General features: G+C 46.8%; 1 protein-coding gene across 4 annotated transcripts in view; it reads left to right on the top strand.

Annotated features, from left to right (window-relative positions):
• Positions 1-16,509, top strand: part of TMEM266 (transmembrane protein 266) — a 199,627-nt gene that overhangs the window by 109,434 nt on the left and 73,684 nt on the right. For all 4 annotated transcript variants that reach the window (XM_067754920.1, XM_067754910.1, XM_067754895.1 and 1 more), the window contains one exon: positions 3,212-3,401. In XM_067754920.1, coding sequence (XP_067611021.1) covers positions 3,212-3,401 — 190 coding nt within the window. The remainder of the gene's footprint in view (positions 1-3,211; positions 3,402-16,509) is intronic.

Genomic DNA, 16,509 nt, shown 5'->3' with positions numbered 1-16,509 from the left:
GCTCGAGCCCTCTCCCCCTGCACAGAAGGCCACTCTATAATAAGCTAGTCTCGCTTTCTCACTTTCTGAGACAAGTGGCCCCATTCGAGTACTGGGTTGTTGAGATCCAGGTCTGAGCCTAGTCTGAGACCAGAGTTAGGGCCCAGTGTGTGATCAGGATGTGGTCTTAGTATGTGACTTGGGTCAGGACTCAGTGTGTGACCAAGCTTGGGGCTCAGTGTTGGGGCTCAGGCTTTGCCTCAGCTTTGGGTTAAGGTTGGGGCCCAGTTTGTGGCTGGAGTTAGGGCTCAGCCTGAAACCGCAGAAAAAAGCTGGGCAAAGCTGAGTGGTTTCACACACTGATTTATTGATTCATTCAGCAGTATTTACCGAGTCCCTTCTGTGTACCAAGCAACAAAACAGGCAAGATCCCTGCTCTTACAGAGATTATATTCTATATTCTCTTCTTACATAGATTCTGTTCTATATCCCTGCGCTTACAGAGCGGTGAGGGTGGCAGTGGTGTGCTGGAGCTCCCACTGACTCGTGAGAGCCAGCTGTGCACATTTCTTCACAGTTCTGCATGACATCATGTTGGTAGTTTGCAATTGGCCATGGTGGGAGTATTTATACCAGAGATTAGCACGTACTATAAATCAGGCCTCTTTTTTTCTATACCAGCACACTACTGCAGCTGAAGTGACGGACCACACGTGTTTATCTGATCTCCTTCCCCAAACTCCACCGAGATGATAGTAAAGAAAAAAATCATAAACACATAAGAATTAAGAAACTCTCTTTAAGTCCTGTCCATCAGGACAAAGAGGATACAGATTTCAGTGGATTTAGGGAAATGGGGAGTGATTTAGCAGAGTGGAGAATCTATAACTCTAGTGTCTAAAGAGGCGGATAGTGAGGGAAATGGGCTAATTCCCCCCTCAGTACCCTTTAGAGTTTGGGAGGAACGGGGTGAATGTGAAGCTCACCACAGGGGAGAGGGGTTGGCTAGAAGTCTGTACACGTAATATTTGAACCCTCCGTGTCCCCTCCCAAGTTCTGCACACTCCCCCATCATACAAGAGGCAAGAGGTTCGTCCTCTGGAGAAATTGAACCAGAGGGCTCTGCAGGTGGGCACTGGGTGAGGCAGAGGCCTGGGGAGAGGTTCAGGGCTGAAAATGAGGATTAGGTGAAAGTCCTTTCATCTAATGGCTGGACCCTCTGCCCCATTTTTCTGCCCTGCTGCCAGCACAGAGGCAGCCAGAGGTGTGTCCTCAGGCAGGAGGCTGATGAACTCTGGGAAAACCTGAGTGTTCCCAGAGACAAAATTTGTGAACACTGACATTGGGAAGTTGCCCCGATGCCTGGCCACCCTAGTGTTAGTGAATGCTTCAACTGTGTGTTTCACTTTTGTCAAAAGAAAAATAATAAAACATTAAAATAAACAAAAATATCAGAAGGTGCCAAGCAAAATGTAGAGAATTCAAACAGAGTGATGTGATGGAGTGCCTGGGTGGCTGCCTTAGGTCAGGGGTCGGGGAAGGCCTCCAAGAGGGGGAGCCAGCCGTGTGATATGGGACCAGAGGTCCCTGGGAAAGGGACCTGAGACCAACACACACTTAGTGTGTTTAAGGAATGACGAGAAGGCCTGTGTCACAGCGGGAGGTAAAGGGAGAAAGAATGTGGTGAAGTGAGCCAGGTAAGCAGAGCCAGAACATGCACCTGTTATGTAAGCCAAGGGTAGAAGTTTGGGTTTTCTCCCACCCGAGGTCTATGGACAAGGGGGTGACATGATCTGATCTAGGTTTACGAGAATCCCTCTGAGCCCTGTTGGCGAATGGACGGTAGAGAGCTGTAGGGCTGCAATCATCCAGGTGAGAGCTGGCAGTGGAGGTGGAGGGAGGTGGGCAGGCTGTGGTAGCACTTAGGGAGCTGGACTTGAGGGCAGATTGGACGGCAAGGATAAGGGAAAGTGCGGAAGCAAGGGAGGAGATTGCATTTTTGGGGATACAGCTAAAATGAGATGAAAACACCTGAGGAGCAGGTGTGGGGATAGAGCGAAGTGTCCTGTTTAGACTAGGTTGAGTTTGTGACACCTGTGCCCCAATTCTGTGTTGCTGTCAGGTAGGCAGTTGGAGGTTTGATCTGACATTGCAGGGAGGGGCCAGGGCTGGAGATTGGGATCATGGGCAAGTAGGTAATCTCCTAGGTAGGGAGCCCAGGTCCGGGGACTCCCTGGGACTCCTCTACCCGCCTCCCTACTTCAGGCCTTTGGGGGTTTGACTGGAGGTTGTGGGGTTATGCCAAAGCGATGCAATGTGTGTTTGGAACACTAGGTGGCAGTGAAAGATCTCCTTCCTCCTGAGCCCATGGCCAGGCCCTTCAGTGTCAGACCCAAACTTTGCCTTCACCCAGATGGCCCAGGGAGGCCCCCAGAGTGTGAACAGCCGTCTCAGCCACAAACTCAAGAGGCATCTGGAAGCCTCTCTAGGCAACCTTCCCCAACAACAACAAAAAATGAAACCAAAATAAAAATGTGTGCAGCTTTTTACAAAGCCTTTATGAAGCCCTCAAGTCCTCAGAGAGCTCTGTGGGGTGATAACCCCTGTTTTACAGATAAGAACACACGGCAGTACGCCGCAGGGTGGGAACTAGAGTCCAGTCTAGTCTGGCCAGCCCTCGGAACACCTCCTAGAAGAGGGGATATGGGCGTTGCTGGAAGACAGATGGGTCAGGCGCAGCCCAGTAAGCCACAATGGGCTCCCACCGGCTAGTTACACTGACCCTGAATATTGCGGGGTTTCCCGTCTTCCACTAATCATCAGTGTGGGACGCCAGAATAAGGCTCTTGGGTGGCACGTTTAGGCAAGTAACCAGAACGCATCCCGTTCCCTGACTCCTCTTCCTCCGAGGCTCTTCCCGCAAACCACGGCTGTGTTTCCTCTCACGGCCATCTTGTCTTCACTATGGGGCCAGACTACACAGTATCCGAGGTGAGACACACGAACGTGTTTTTTATTACTCGGAAAAGGCTCCAGAAACGTCAGAGACTCTTGCGACAAGTGTCGTTGGGAGATTTGTAAGGAACGCCCCCTCCAGCCTTGGGATGCTCAGCCCATTCCTCCCCGCTCCCTCAAGAGGAAAGCACCCAGACGTCGGGCTCGGGCCGGGTCCACGCCCCCCCCACCCCGCCCCTGCGCAGCCCACCACCCACCGCCCCGCTCTTTCTTGCAGTTTGAGATCCGGCAGCTGCGGGCGCACCTGGCGCAGCAGGACTTAGACCTGGCGGCCGAGCGCGAGGCGGCGCTGCAGGCCCCTCACGTGCTCAGCCAGCCGCGCAGCCGCTACAAGGTGGTGGAGGTCGGTACGTGGGCCGAGGAGACCGCGGATGAGAGCGTCGTGGAGGAGCTGCAGCCCGTGCAAGGTGAGCCCGCCCGCGGCCTCCCCAGTCCCGTCGTGGGGAGCCCCGTCCCCACCCCTGCCCTAGGGCTCTGTGCACAGCTTCCCGGAGTTGGAGCACGCCTCCTGGCAGGACCGTGCCCCCATCTCGGCCCACGATTGTGGCGGTGGCGGTGGTGGTGACCCTCAGATCAGTGCCCCCGGGACTACCTTTCTGAGCCTCGGAGAAAGCGTTCAGGTAAGCTCCCTTGACCCGACCTCTACATGATCTCAGTGGCGTGTACTCATTTCATGCCTGTGGGCCACTGGCTGCTTTGCGTGCACTATTTCCCCAGTCCTCGCGGTAACCGCCTGCAGGAGGCTTGACTTTCCTACTTTATGGATGAAGGAACTGCGACCCAGAAAAGTTGTCCAAAGGTGCCTCAGTAATAAATGGCAGAGCTAGGCTTCCAACCAGATGCCTAGGACTTTCCTACTGGACTGCCCAGCCCACTAGGGCCCAGATAGTAAGTTCAGGCCTGGGGCCCAGAACAGCCCAGAACCTATGCTTTGGGGATGGTAGTAAATTGATGGGCAGGTGATGTTGGTGGAAATGGGAGTGCCGGCCATACCCTGGGGCAGAATACTCTGTAGAAGACCGACCAGCTGTGTCACCTTGTAGTGGGGAATTAACCTTTCTGGGTCTTGGTTTTACCAGCTGTCAAATGGGAACAATGCTGAGCTTTTCCCACAGGGTTGTTGTGAGGCTCCAGGAAGCAGGTGAAAGTGGCTTCCAGAATTGCAAAGTAGTCCTGCAAATGTCAGGTGGTATTATTTCGTGATTGGGGGTGAAAGTACCCTCACCTGGTGATGCAGCCGTGTCAGGTGTGGGCCTTTGGGAGGTTTGGAGAGACTGTGTTCTCATGGGCTCAGGCCAGGAATCAGCCTCGGCTCAGGGGGCACAGCGGGGGAGATCTGTGGTCTTGCTGGAGCCCCGGGGGAATCCTGGGAGCCTGAACATGAACGCTCATGTCTGAGTCCTCCCTGCCCCAACTTGCACCTGAAAATGTTATCACTAAAATGATGGTTAAGGGATTTCTTCACTTTACCAAGATATTTTTTAAAGTATCGATGTCCCCTAATAATTCAGAATACATTTTTGGGTCCCCATTTTTTACCTAAAGGTAAGGGAACTAAGATTCATCAAACTCCTCCAAGAGAAGCTTTTTACAGTGTGATTTCATTTCGTCCTCACACCTCCTTTCTCTCATATGGAGGAGGAAACTCAGACCCAAAGAGGTCGAGAGAATTTCATGGGGTCACACAAGAGAAATGGAGGTGCTGGGCTTGGAACCGAGGCTGTGGGATCCTAAACTCCAGCTTGGTGTGGGGCCCGCTTTGCCTTGACGTGCTGAGTGGTCCTTGTCAGGGCAGCGGCAGCCAGCAGGGCTGGGCAGGTTGGGCAGCAGGAAGCCAGAGCTCCAGACTCTGCCACTCCCCGGCTCTGTGATTTGGGGCTTCCGTGTTCCCTTCTGCAAAGTGAACTCATCACTCCAGCTCTGTCTGCCTTACAGGAAGTCTGGGGAACTGATGGATGTGAGAAAGCTCTGTAGGCTGTAAGGCACTGTGAACAGGTTTTGGGGAGCGGGGTGATTGCTATTATGATCTTTTGAGAGACCTTCCAACCTTAGAACTGTAGAATTTGGGGGGTAGGAGGGACTTCTGAGTCCAGCTCTTCAGCTGATACGCTAATCCCATCTGTTACACCTGCCAAGAGTTTTACCTTCTTCTAAGAATAGGTACCCCGAACCTCCCAGAGAAGCCCATGCCAACCCAACATCAGATGGCTCTGCCTGTTAGAAAATTCTTCCTCAGGCTGTGCTGAGGTCCACCCCCGGCACCCACCTCTCCCACATGGATGAAGCTTTTATATATAGGCCTGGTGGGTGCCCTCCCAGCTGAGATATCCTTTCGGAGACTGGCCTCTGAGTGTTTTCTCCTCCAGAGACTGTCACCTGCATTCCCACAACCAGTCCTCAGGGGACAAGCTCTCCAAGTTCTTGCTGTTCTGCCCCTCCCTGAGCATCCCAATGTTTCAGTCGCGCAGTTCTTGGGGAGCTGCAAGACCAGGGCAGAGTGTCGAGGGGCCACCCCTGCCTTTTTTCTGGACCCAAGACCCCTGTGACAAGGCCAGAAAACTCCTGAGCCTTGTGGCTGCCTGGCCTGAGCTCACAGGTGACCCAGGCCCACATGGCTCTGTCGAGCCCCGTGTCCCTGCAGCCCATCCTTGGGCAGCGCACTTTCTGTACCCCGTGTGTGGATTTTGACATTCATTTGTGTTCAGCTGTAGCTTGTTTGATTCCTGCCTTTACTCCGGGTTTCTAGGACTTTGTAGATCCTGACTCATCACCAGTTCCTTCCGGTTTCACTGCCTACATATATCGTGAAACATTCCCCTTTTCCATGTGCATTGTTCAGCCTTCCTTATCTCTGGACCTCGGCTGGCTCCCTGACCTCAGCTTTGCCCCCATAGGTGCCCTCTTCAGTCCTTTGTCCCCCCCTACACACACACAGTCATCTTTCATAAATCCTTCATGTCACTCCCTGAGTTAACACCTTGGCTGGTATCTCCTAGGGCTGCCGAAACAAAGTACTGCAAACTGGGTGGCTTAAACAACAGAAGTTTACTGTCTCACAGTTCTGGAGGCTGGAAGTCTGAGATTAAGGTCTTGGTAGGGTTGGTTCCTTCTGAGGGCTGTGAGGGAGCATCTGTTTCAGGCCTCTCCCCCAGCTTCTGGTGCTTTGCTGCTAATCCTTGGCACTCCTTAGCTTGTAGAAGCGTCACTCTGACCTCTGCCTTCTCTTCACATGGTGTTCTCCCTCAGTGTGTGTCTGTGTCCAGATTTCCCTTTTCATAAGGACCTTAGTCATGTTGGGTCTGGGGCCCATCCTACTCCAGTATGATCTCATCTTTTTTTTTTTTTTTAAATACATTTATTTATTTTTGGCTGCATTGGGTCTTCGTTGCTGTGCACGGGCTTTCTCTAGTTGTGGTGAGCAGGGGCTACTCTTCCTTGTGGTGCACGGGCTTCTCATTGCGGTGGCTTCTCTTGTTGCGGAGCATGGGCTCTAGGCGTGCGGGCTTCAGTAATTGTGGCTCGTGGGCTCTAGAGCGCAGGCTCAGTAGTTGTCGCGCACGGGCTTAGTTGCTCTGCAGCATGTGGGATCTTCCCGGACCAGGGCTCAAACCCGTGTCCCCTGCATTGGCAGGCGGATTCTTTTTTAAAAAAATTAATTAATTTATTTTTGGCTGTGTTGCATCTTCGTTTCTGTGCAAGGACTTTCTCTAGTTGCAGTGAGCAGGGGCCACTCTTCATCGCGGTGCGTGGGCCTCTCACTGTCACAGCCTCTCTTGTTGCGGAGCACAGGCTCCAGACATGCAGGCTCAGTAGTTGTGGCTCACGGGCCTAGTTGCTCCGCGGCATGTGGGATCTTCCCAGACCAGGGCTCGAACCCGTGTCCCCTGCATTGGCAGGCGGATTCTCAACCATTGCGCCACCAGGGAAGCCCAGCAAGGCGGATTCTTAACCACTCTGCCACCAGGGAAGTCCAGCCTCATCTTAACTAATTATATATGCAACAATCACATTTCCAAATTAGGAAATCACAGTCTGAGGTACTGGGGGTTAGGATTTCAACATATGACTTTGGGGGGGAGGACGCAATGACTCAACTCATAACAGATGGCATATAAGACCCTTGATGGTCTTGTCCCAGGCTGGCCACTCCCCCGACCCCCGCCATCTCATTTCCTTCCAGTCTGCACTCTGTCTTCACTTGCACTCTAGCTGAGTGAAACATCTTTGCGTTTGGGAAGTGTTCTGCGCAGTAGTAAGTCTCTGAGCCTTTCCACATGTTGTTCACTGGCAGGACAGGCCTGCCTGCCAAACTTCTTTAAACATCCTTAAAACCCGTCCCAGAGTGAGCTCCCAGTCACCACGCCCTTCTCTTGAGACCTTATACGATCTCCCACTAGGCCCCAAGTGTGCCAGGTCGCTCCCACACTTTATCTTCGGCGCCCACTGCGCCTGGCCCTCAGCAGGCTCCCCTTAAAGTCTGTTGCATGGAATGTAATCTGCAAGCCCATAACTGATCGAAGAACAAAATAAGGCTTGTGGACATCACTTGTTTCCCTTGGGTCCTGCAATCCTGGGTTTTCTCTCGGAGCTCGGAGGCATCTGGCAATAGCCCACTCCAAAAACCCCACTCCTGGCTTTCAGCTCCCCATGCTGGTGCTTGTGGAATCCAGAATAAAAGAATATAATAGAAGAAGAATAGAAGAATCTTCTTTTTGAAAGTTCTCCTGGAAGTCAGTGGCAGCTGTTGCCCACTTTGTCTTGCTTTCCAAGGATGCGAAGAGCAGGTTTACAGCCTCCTGGTCCATCACAGGACCTTCCTCCTGATGGAGCAGAGGGGGCTGGAGCAGCCGCTTCCTTGCTCTCCCTAGTGGTCAGCCTCCTTGCCCTGCCCATGGCAGCTGCTCACCTGATGCTTGAGCCTGCCCGGTGCTGTTCTGTCTTCAGCTGAGCCCACCTTGAAACACCTGAGCTCAGCTGAGCACCTCCAGTACAGCCACACATTCTGCAGCACCTCTCTGTCTCTCTCATCAGGAGACTGAGCTCTTGAGATAACAGCATGGCCGTTGCTATCCCCCAGCCAATGACCTCCAGACCCTGGACACCTGATGCCACATTTGGATTCACAGGGAGTCAAGATCGGGGGTCAGAGAGTCTGCAAACAAACAAAGCCTTTAAAATAATCCCACACATTCTAGTGCTGTGAAGCTTTGAGTGCCTCCCTCTCTACCCTGTTCCTCCTCTCTCTGCAGTCCCCATAGTGGGCAACTTCCAGGAGGAAGTGGAGGGACACAGAATAAGAAGGGAGAAAGTGACTGGCTGCATGTGCCAGCTAGGGTGTTATGGGGTCTGCACTGACCCTCCCGGAAACTAGAGGCATGTCTGAACGAGGCACTCAGGCCTCCCATAGAGGTGGCAAACGTGCACCCCTGGGAGCAGTTGCAAATGCCCTTCCCATCTAGTCCTGGAATCCCACCCCTGTTCTCCTTTATCTCCTCTGTGACACCCCCTACCTCCCAGCTCTCTAGATGCACACCTGCCTGCCCCAGCCCACTCAGTAGAGCACAGCGCATTCCTGGTCTGCCACTTGATGGCCAACCCCCAGAGCTGTCAATAGAAAAGGCAGTGCCTCTGAGGCAGAGGGCAGAAGCCTGGGGGGCTAGCAAGTGGCATGCATGATTCACAGCCTCAGATGGGCCAGAGAGACAGGGCACCCCAGCTGATCTCTCTTTGACCAGGAGCTGTGTCCAGGGAGGGATTTCCACGTCATTAGAAATTATGGCTAGACAAGCTAGGGGCGCTCTGGGCCACGCTGGAGACGGAGAAAGGTCAACGTTCATTGCTCACCATGACCTTCAGGCCAGCGAGGGCCCTGAAGCTCACCATATCACACTAGTACACAGACCATCTGGGGATTAACCTGCAGACAACAGCGATAAGTCTCAGGACCCTTGGGCAAGGGCCTTGCTCCAGGGGGGGATGGCAGCCCAGGAGGGCGGGAGTGCCATCCTCAGCCGGGGCAGAAGTGGCTCCTGCAGTCTCAACAGTTGCCAGCAGGTCACGGTCAGACTAATGCCGACCAGCTTCTGTTTAAACTTGCTCCAGCACAAATCATTTTTAAAACCCAGGCGGCAAAGTTGCAGGCTTTGGGGCCTGCCAAGTTCACAGTGCCCCTGTGTAGTCATTAATACTTCCCTCCCAAATTTATTAGTCTTGAAGCTCACCCGTAACTTCTGAATTACAGCCCCTGGGGGGAGTGCCGCAGCTTCCACCATATATCACAGTGAGCCTCGGTGTCCCCCCGTGCTGCACCAGCGCTCAGAGAAACCCCCCCAGAGGTGCACCAGGCCCGCAGAGCTGGCACCAGTGTTTAACCTTGGGAGAGGAGGGGCCTGTGTGCCAATGGAGGCAAGCCGGGGTTTCTGCCATCACTGGCCTCCTGATGTGTGTGCCTGATGGGGGCCCTTGGGGACCCCAGGGAGCCCCGGAGCTGTAGAACTAGAACTGGGCAGCGAGGCAGCTGACAGGGCAGAGCTGGTGTGGGTGGTACTGAGGGAAGGACGTGGGTTTAAGACTCAGGGCTGGGTTTGAATCTCAACTTGGCCTTGAACAAGTTACTTAAACTCTGAGCAGGTCTGGCTTTATGGTGGGGTGACCCATACAGTCACCGAGGGCCTCACATTTGGTTCGATGCTCTGCTGTCACTCTTGAAATTCTTAATGCTTCTTTTCTTTCAGTGAGGTATAATTGACATATTAGTTTCAGGTATACTAGGTAATAATTCGATATTTGTATATACTGCAGAGTCACAATAACCCTAGTTAACATCCATCACTATACATAGTTACAGAATTTTATTTCTTGTGATGAGACCTTTTAAGATTTATTCTCTTAGCAACTTTCAAACATAAAATACAATATTAACTATAGTGACCATGCTGTATCATATCCCCATGACATTTATTTTATAACTAGAAGTTTGTACCTTTAGACCTCTTTCACCCACCCATTTCACCCACCCCCCAGCCCCTGCCTCTGGGAACCACCAATCAGTCCTCTGTATCTGTTTCTTTTTAGTTTTGTTCTGTTTTTATTTTCTATTTTATTTTTTTAACATCTTTATTAGAGTAAAATTGCTTTACAATGGTGTGTTAGTGTCTGCTTTATGACAAAGTGAATCAGCTATATGTATACATATATCCACACATCCCCTCCCTCTTACGTCTCCCTCCCACCCTCCCTATCCCACCCCTCTAGGTGGTCACAAAGCACTGAGCTGATCTCCCTGTGCTATGCAGCTGCTTCCCACTAGCTATCTGTTTTACGTTTGGTAGTGTATATATGTCCATGCCACTCTCTCACTTTTCCCCAGCGTACCCTTCCCCCTCCTCGTGTCCTCAAGTCCATTCTCTACATCTGGGTCTTTATTCCTTTCCTGCCCATAGGTTCGGAAAACCTTTTTTTTTTTTTTTTTTAAATTCCATGTATATGTATTAGCATATGGTATTTGTTTTTCTCTTTCTGACTTACTTCACTCTGTATGACAGTCTCTAGGTCCATCCACCTCACTACAAATAATCGTTTCTTTTTATGGCTGAGTAATATTCCAGTGTATATATGTGCCACATCTTCTTTATCCATTCATCTGTCGATGGACACTTAGGTTGCTTCCATGTCCTGGCTATTGTAAATAGAGCTGCAGTGAACATTGTGGTACATGACTCTTTTTGAATTACGGTTTTCTCAGGGTATATGCCCAGTAGTGGGATTGCTGGGTCATATGGTAGTTCTATTCTTAGTTTTTGAAGGAACCTCCATACTGTTCTGCGTAGTGGCTGTATCAATTTACATTCCCACCAACAGTGCAAGAGGGTTCCCTTTTCTCCACACCCTCTCCAGTATTTATTGTTTGTAGATTTTTTGATGATGGCCGTTCTGACTGGTGTGAGGTGATACCTCATTGTAGTTTTGATTTGCATTTCTCTAATGATTAGTGATGTTGAGCATCCTTTCATGTGTGTTTTGGCAATCTGTATATCTTCTTTGGAGAAATGTCTATTTAGGTCTTCTGCCCATTTTTGGATTGAATTGTTTGTTTTTTTGATATTGTGCTGCATGAGCTGCTTGTATATTTTGGAGATTAATTCTTTGTCAGTTGCTTTGTTTGCAAATATTTTCTCCCACCCTGAGGGCTGTCTTTTCTTCTTGTTTATGGTTTCCTTTGCTTTTTTTTTTTTTTAACATCTTTATTGGAGTATAATTGCTTTACAATGGTGTGTTAGTTTCTGCTTTATAACAAAATGAATCACTTATACATATACATATGTTCCCATATCTCTTCCCTCTTGCGTCTCCCTCCCTCCCACCCTACCTATCCCACCCCTCTAGGTGGTCACAAAGCACCGAGCTGATCTCCCTGTGCTATGCGGCTGCTTCCCACTAGCTGTCTGTTTTACGTTTGGTAGTGTATATATGTCCATGCCTCTCTGTCGCTTTGTCACAGCTTACCCTTCAACCTCCCCATATCCTCAAGTCCATTCTCTAGTAGGTCTGTGTCTTTATTCCTGTCTTACCCCTAGGTTCTTCAGGACATATTTTTTTCTTAAATTCCATATATATGTGTTAGCATACGGTATTTGTCTTTCTCTTTCTGACTTACTTCACTCTGTATGACAGATTCTAGGACCATCCACCTCATTACAAACAGCTCAATTTCGTTTCTTTTTATGGCTGAGTAATATTCCATTGTATATATGTGCCACATCTTCTTTATCCATTCATCCGATGATGGACACTTAGGTTGCTTCCATGTCCTGGCTATTGTAAATAGAGCTGCAAGGAACATTTTGGTGCATGACTATTTGTGAATTATGGTTTTTTCAGGGTATATGCCCAGTCATGGGATTGCTGGGTCATATGGTAGTTCTATTTGTAGTTTTTTAAGGAACCTCCAAACTGTTCTCCATAGTGGCTGTACCAATTCACATTCCCACCAGCAGTACAAGATTGTTCCCTTTTCTCCACACCCTCTCCAGCATTTATTGTTTCTAGATTTTTTGATGATGGCCATTCTGAGTGGTGTGAGATGATATCTCATTGTAGTTTTGATTTGCATTTCTCTAATGATTAATGATGTTGAGCATTCTTTCATGTGTTTGTTGGCAGTCTGTATATCTTCTTTGGAGAAATGTCTATTGAGGTCTTCTGCCCATTTTTGGATTGGGTTGTTTCTTGGTATTGAGCTGCATGAGCTGCTTATAAATTTTGGAGATTAATCCTTTGTCAGTTGCTTCATTTGCAAATATTTTCTCCCATTCTGAGGGTTGTCTTTTGGTCTTGTATATGGTTTCCTTTGCTGTGCAAAAGCTTTGAAGTTTCATTAGGTCCCATTTGTTTATTTTTGTTTTTATTTCCATTTCTCTAGGAGGTGGGTCAAAAAGGATCTTGCTGTGATTTATGTCATAGAGTGTTCTGCCTATGTTTTCCTCTAAGAGTTTTATAGTGTCTGACCTTATATTTAGGTCTTTAATCCATTTTGAGTTTATTTTTGTATATGGTGTGAGGGAATATTCTAATTTCATTCTTTTACATGTAGCTTTCCCAGTTTTCCCAGCACCACTTATTAAAGAGGCTGTCTTTTCTCCATTGTATATTCTTGCCTCCTTTATCAAAGATAAGGTGACCATATGTGCATGGGTTTATCTCTGGGCTTTCTACCTGTTCCATTGATCTATATTTCTGTTTTTGTGCCAGTACCATACGTTCTTGGTTACTGTAGCTTTGTAGTAAAGTCTGAAGTCCAGGATCCTGATTCCTCCAGCTCCGTTTTTCTTTCTCAAGATTGCTTTGGCTCTTCAGGGTCTTTTGTGTTTCCATACAAATTGTGAAATTTTTCATTCTAGTTCTCTGGAAAATGCCATTGGTAGTTTGACAGGGGTTGCATTGAATCTGTAGATTGCTTTGCGTAGTATAGTCATTTTCACAATGTTGATTCTTCCAATCCAAGAACATTGTATATCTCTCCATCTGTTTGTCTCACGTTTAATTTCTTTCGTCAGTGTCTTAAAGTTTTCGGCATACAGGTCTTTTGTCTCCCTAGGTAGGTTTATTCCTAGGTACTTTATTCTTTTTGTTGCAGTGGTAAATGGGAGTGTTTCCCTAATTTCTCTTTCAAATTTTTCATCATTAGTGTATAGGAATGCAAGAGATTTCTGTGCATTAATTTTGGATCCTGCTACTCTACCAAATTCATTGATTAGCTCTAGTAGTTTTCTGTTGGCATCTTTAGGATTCTCTATGTATAGTATCATGTCATCTGCAAACAGTGACAGTTTTACTTCTTTTCTGAATTGGATTCCTCTTATGTCTTTTTCTTCTCTGATTGCTGTGGCTAAAAATTCCAAAACTATGTTGAATAAGAGTGGTGAGGGTGGGCAACCTTGTCGTGTTCCTGATCTTAGTGGAAGTGGTTTCAGTGTTTCACCCTTGGGAACGATGTTGGCTGTGGGTTTGTCATATATGGCCTTTATTATGTTGAGGTACGTTCCCTCTTTGCCTGCTTTCTGGAGGGTTTTTATCATAAATTGATGTTTAATTTTGTCAAAAGCTTTTTCTGCATTTATTGAGATTATCATATGGTTTTTCTCCTTCAGTTTGTTAGTATGGTGTATCACGTTGATTGATTTGCGTATATTGAGGAATCCTTGCATTCCTGGGATAAACCCCACTTGATCATGGTGTATGATCCTTTTAATGTGCTGTTGGATTCTGTTTGCTAGTATTTTGTTGAGGATTTTTGCATCTATGTTCATCAGTGATATAGCCTGTAGTTTTCTTTTTTCGTGACATCTCTGTCTGGTTTTGGTATCAGGGTGATGGTGTCCTTGTAGAATGAGTTTGAGAGTGTTCCTCCCTCTGCTATATTTTGGAAGAGTTTGAGAATGATAGGTGTTAGCTCTTCTCTAAATGTTTGAAAGAATTCGCCTGTGAAGCCATCTGGTCCTGGGCTTTTGTTTGTTGGAAGATTTTTTTTTTTTTTTTCGGTACGCAGGCCTCTCACTGTTGTGGCCTCTCCCATTGCGGAGCACAGGCTCCGGACGCGCAGGCCCAGCGGCCATGGCTCACGGGCCCAGCCACTCCATGGCATGTGGGATCTTCCCGGACCAGGGCACGAACCCATGTCCCCTGCATCGGCAGGCGGACTCTCAACCACTGCGCCACCAGGGCAGTGTTGGAATATTTTTAATCACAGTTTCAATTTCATTGCTTGTGATTGGTCTGTTTATATTTTCTATCTCTTCCTGGTTAAGTCTCAGAAGGTTTTGCTTTTCTAAGAATTTATCCATTTTTTCCAGCTTGTCCATTTTATTGGCATATAGTTGCTTGTAGTAATCTCTCATGATCCTTTGTATTTCTGCACTGTCAGTTGTTACGTCTCCTTTTTCATTTCTAATACTGTTGATTTGAGTCTTCTGCCTTTTTTTCTTGATGACTGTTGCTAATGTTTTATCAATTTTATTTATCTTCTCAAAGAACCAGCTTTTAGTTTTATTGATCTTTGGTATCATTTCCTTCATTTCTTTTTCATTTATTTCTGATCTGATTTTTATGATTTCTTCCTTCTGCTAACTTCGTTGGGGTTTTTTGTTCTTCTTTCTCTAATTGCTTTAGGTGTAAGATTAGGTTCTTTATTTGAGATTTTTCTTGTTTCTTGAGGTAGGATTGTATTGCTATAAACTTGCCTCTTAGAACTGATTTTGCTGCACCCCATACGTTTTGGGTCATCATGTTTTCATTGTCATTTGTTTCTAAGTATTTTTTGATTTCCTCTTTGATTTATTCAGTGATCCCTTGGTTATTTAGTAGCGTATTGTTTAGCCTCCATGTGTTTGTATTTTTTGCCGAATTTTTCCTGTAATTGATATCTAGTCCCATAGTGTTGTGGTCGGAAAGGATACTTGATACGATTTCAATTTTCTTAAATTTACCGAGGCTTGACTTGTGACCCAAGATATGATCTATCCTGGAAGAATGTTCCTTGAGCACTTGAGAAGAAATTGTATTCTCTTGTGTTTGGATGGAATGTCCTATAAATATCAATTACGTCCACCTTGTTTAATGTGTCATTCAAAGCTTGTGTTTCCTTATTTATTTTCATTTTGGATGGGATGTCCTATAAATATCAATTAAGTCCACCTTGTTTAATGTGTCATTCAAAGCTTGTGTTTCCTTATTTATTTTCATTTTGGATGATCTGTCCAGTGGTGAAAGTGGGATGTTAAAGTCCCCCACTGTGATTGTGTCACTGTCGATTTCCCCTTTTATGGATGTTAGCATTTGCCTTATGAATTGAGGGGCTCCTATGTTGGGTGCATAAATATTTACAATTGTTATATCTTCTTCTTGGATTGATCCTTTGATCATTATGTAGTGTCCTTCTTTGTCTCTTATAATAGTCTTTATTTTAATGTGTATTTTGTCTGATATGAGAATTGCTACTCCAGCTTTCTTTTGGTTTCCATTTGCATGGAATATCTTTTTCCATCCCCTCACTTCAGTCTGTATGTGTCTCTAAGTCTGAAGTGGGTCTCTTGTAGACAGCATATATGTGGGTCTTGTTTTTGTATCCATTCAGCCAGTCTATGTCTTTTGGTTGGAGCATTTAATCCATTTACATTTAAGGTACTTATCAATATGTATGTTCCTATTACCATTTTCTTAATTGTTTTGGGTTTGTTTTTGTAGGTCTTTTCCTTCTCTTGTGTTTCCTGGCTAGAGAAGTTCCTTTAGCATTTGTTGTAAAGCTGGTTTGGTGGTGCTGAATCCTCCTAGCTTTTGCTTGTATGTAAAGGTTTTAATTTCTCCATCGAATCTGAATGAGATCCTTGCTGTGTAGAGTAATCTTGGTTGTAATTCTTTCCCTTTCATCACTTTAAATATGTCCTGCCGCTGCCTTCTGGCTTGCAGAGTTTCTGCTGAAAGATCAGCTGTTAACCTTATGGGGATTCCCTTGTATGTTATTTGTTGTTTTTCCCTTGCTGCTTTTAATATTTTTTCTTTGTATTTAATTTTTGATAGTTTGATTACTATGTGTCTTGGCATGTTTCTCCTTGGATTTATCCTGTATGGGACTCTCTGTTCTTCCTGGACTTGATTGACTATTTCCTTTCCCATATTAGGGAAGTTTTCAACTATAATCTCTTCAAGTGTTTTCTCAATCCTTTTCTTTTTTCTCTTCTTCTTCTGGGACCCGTATAATTCGAATGTTGGTGCATTTAATGTTGTCCCAGAGGTCTCTGAGACTCTCCACAATTCTTTTCATTCTTTATTTTTTATTCTGCTCTGCAGTAGTTATTTCCACTATTTTATCTTCCAGTTCACTTATCCTTTCTTCTGCCTCCATTATTCTGCTATTGATTCCTTCTAGAGAATTTTTAATTTCATTTATTGTGTTGTTCATCATTGGTTTTTTGCTCTTTAGTTCTTCTAGGTCTTGTTAAATGTTTCTTGTATTTTCTC

Source organism: Pseudorca crassidens, chromosome 1 (assembly GCF_039906515.1).
Source record: "Pseudorca crassidens isolate mPseCra1 chromosome 1, mPseCra1.hap1, whole genome shotgun sequence".
NCBI classification, from domain to species: domain Eukaryota; kingdom Metazoa; phylum Chordata; class Mammalia; order Artiodactyla; family Delphinidae; genus Pseudorca; species Pseudorca crassidens.
Note: the sequence above shows the minus strand (reverse complement) of the source record. Positions and strands in the feature narration are given on the sequence as shown.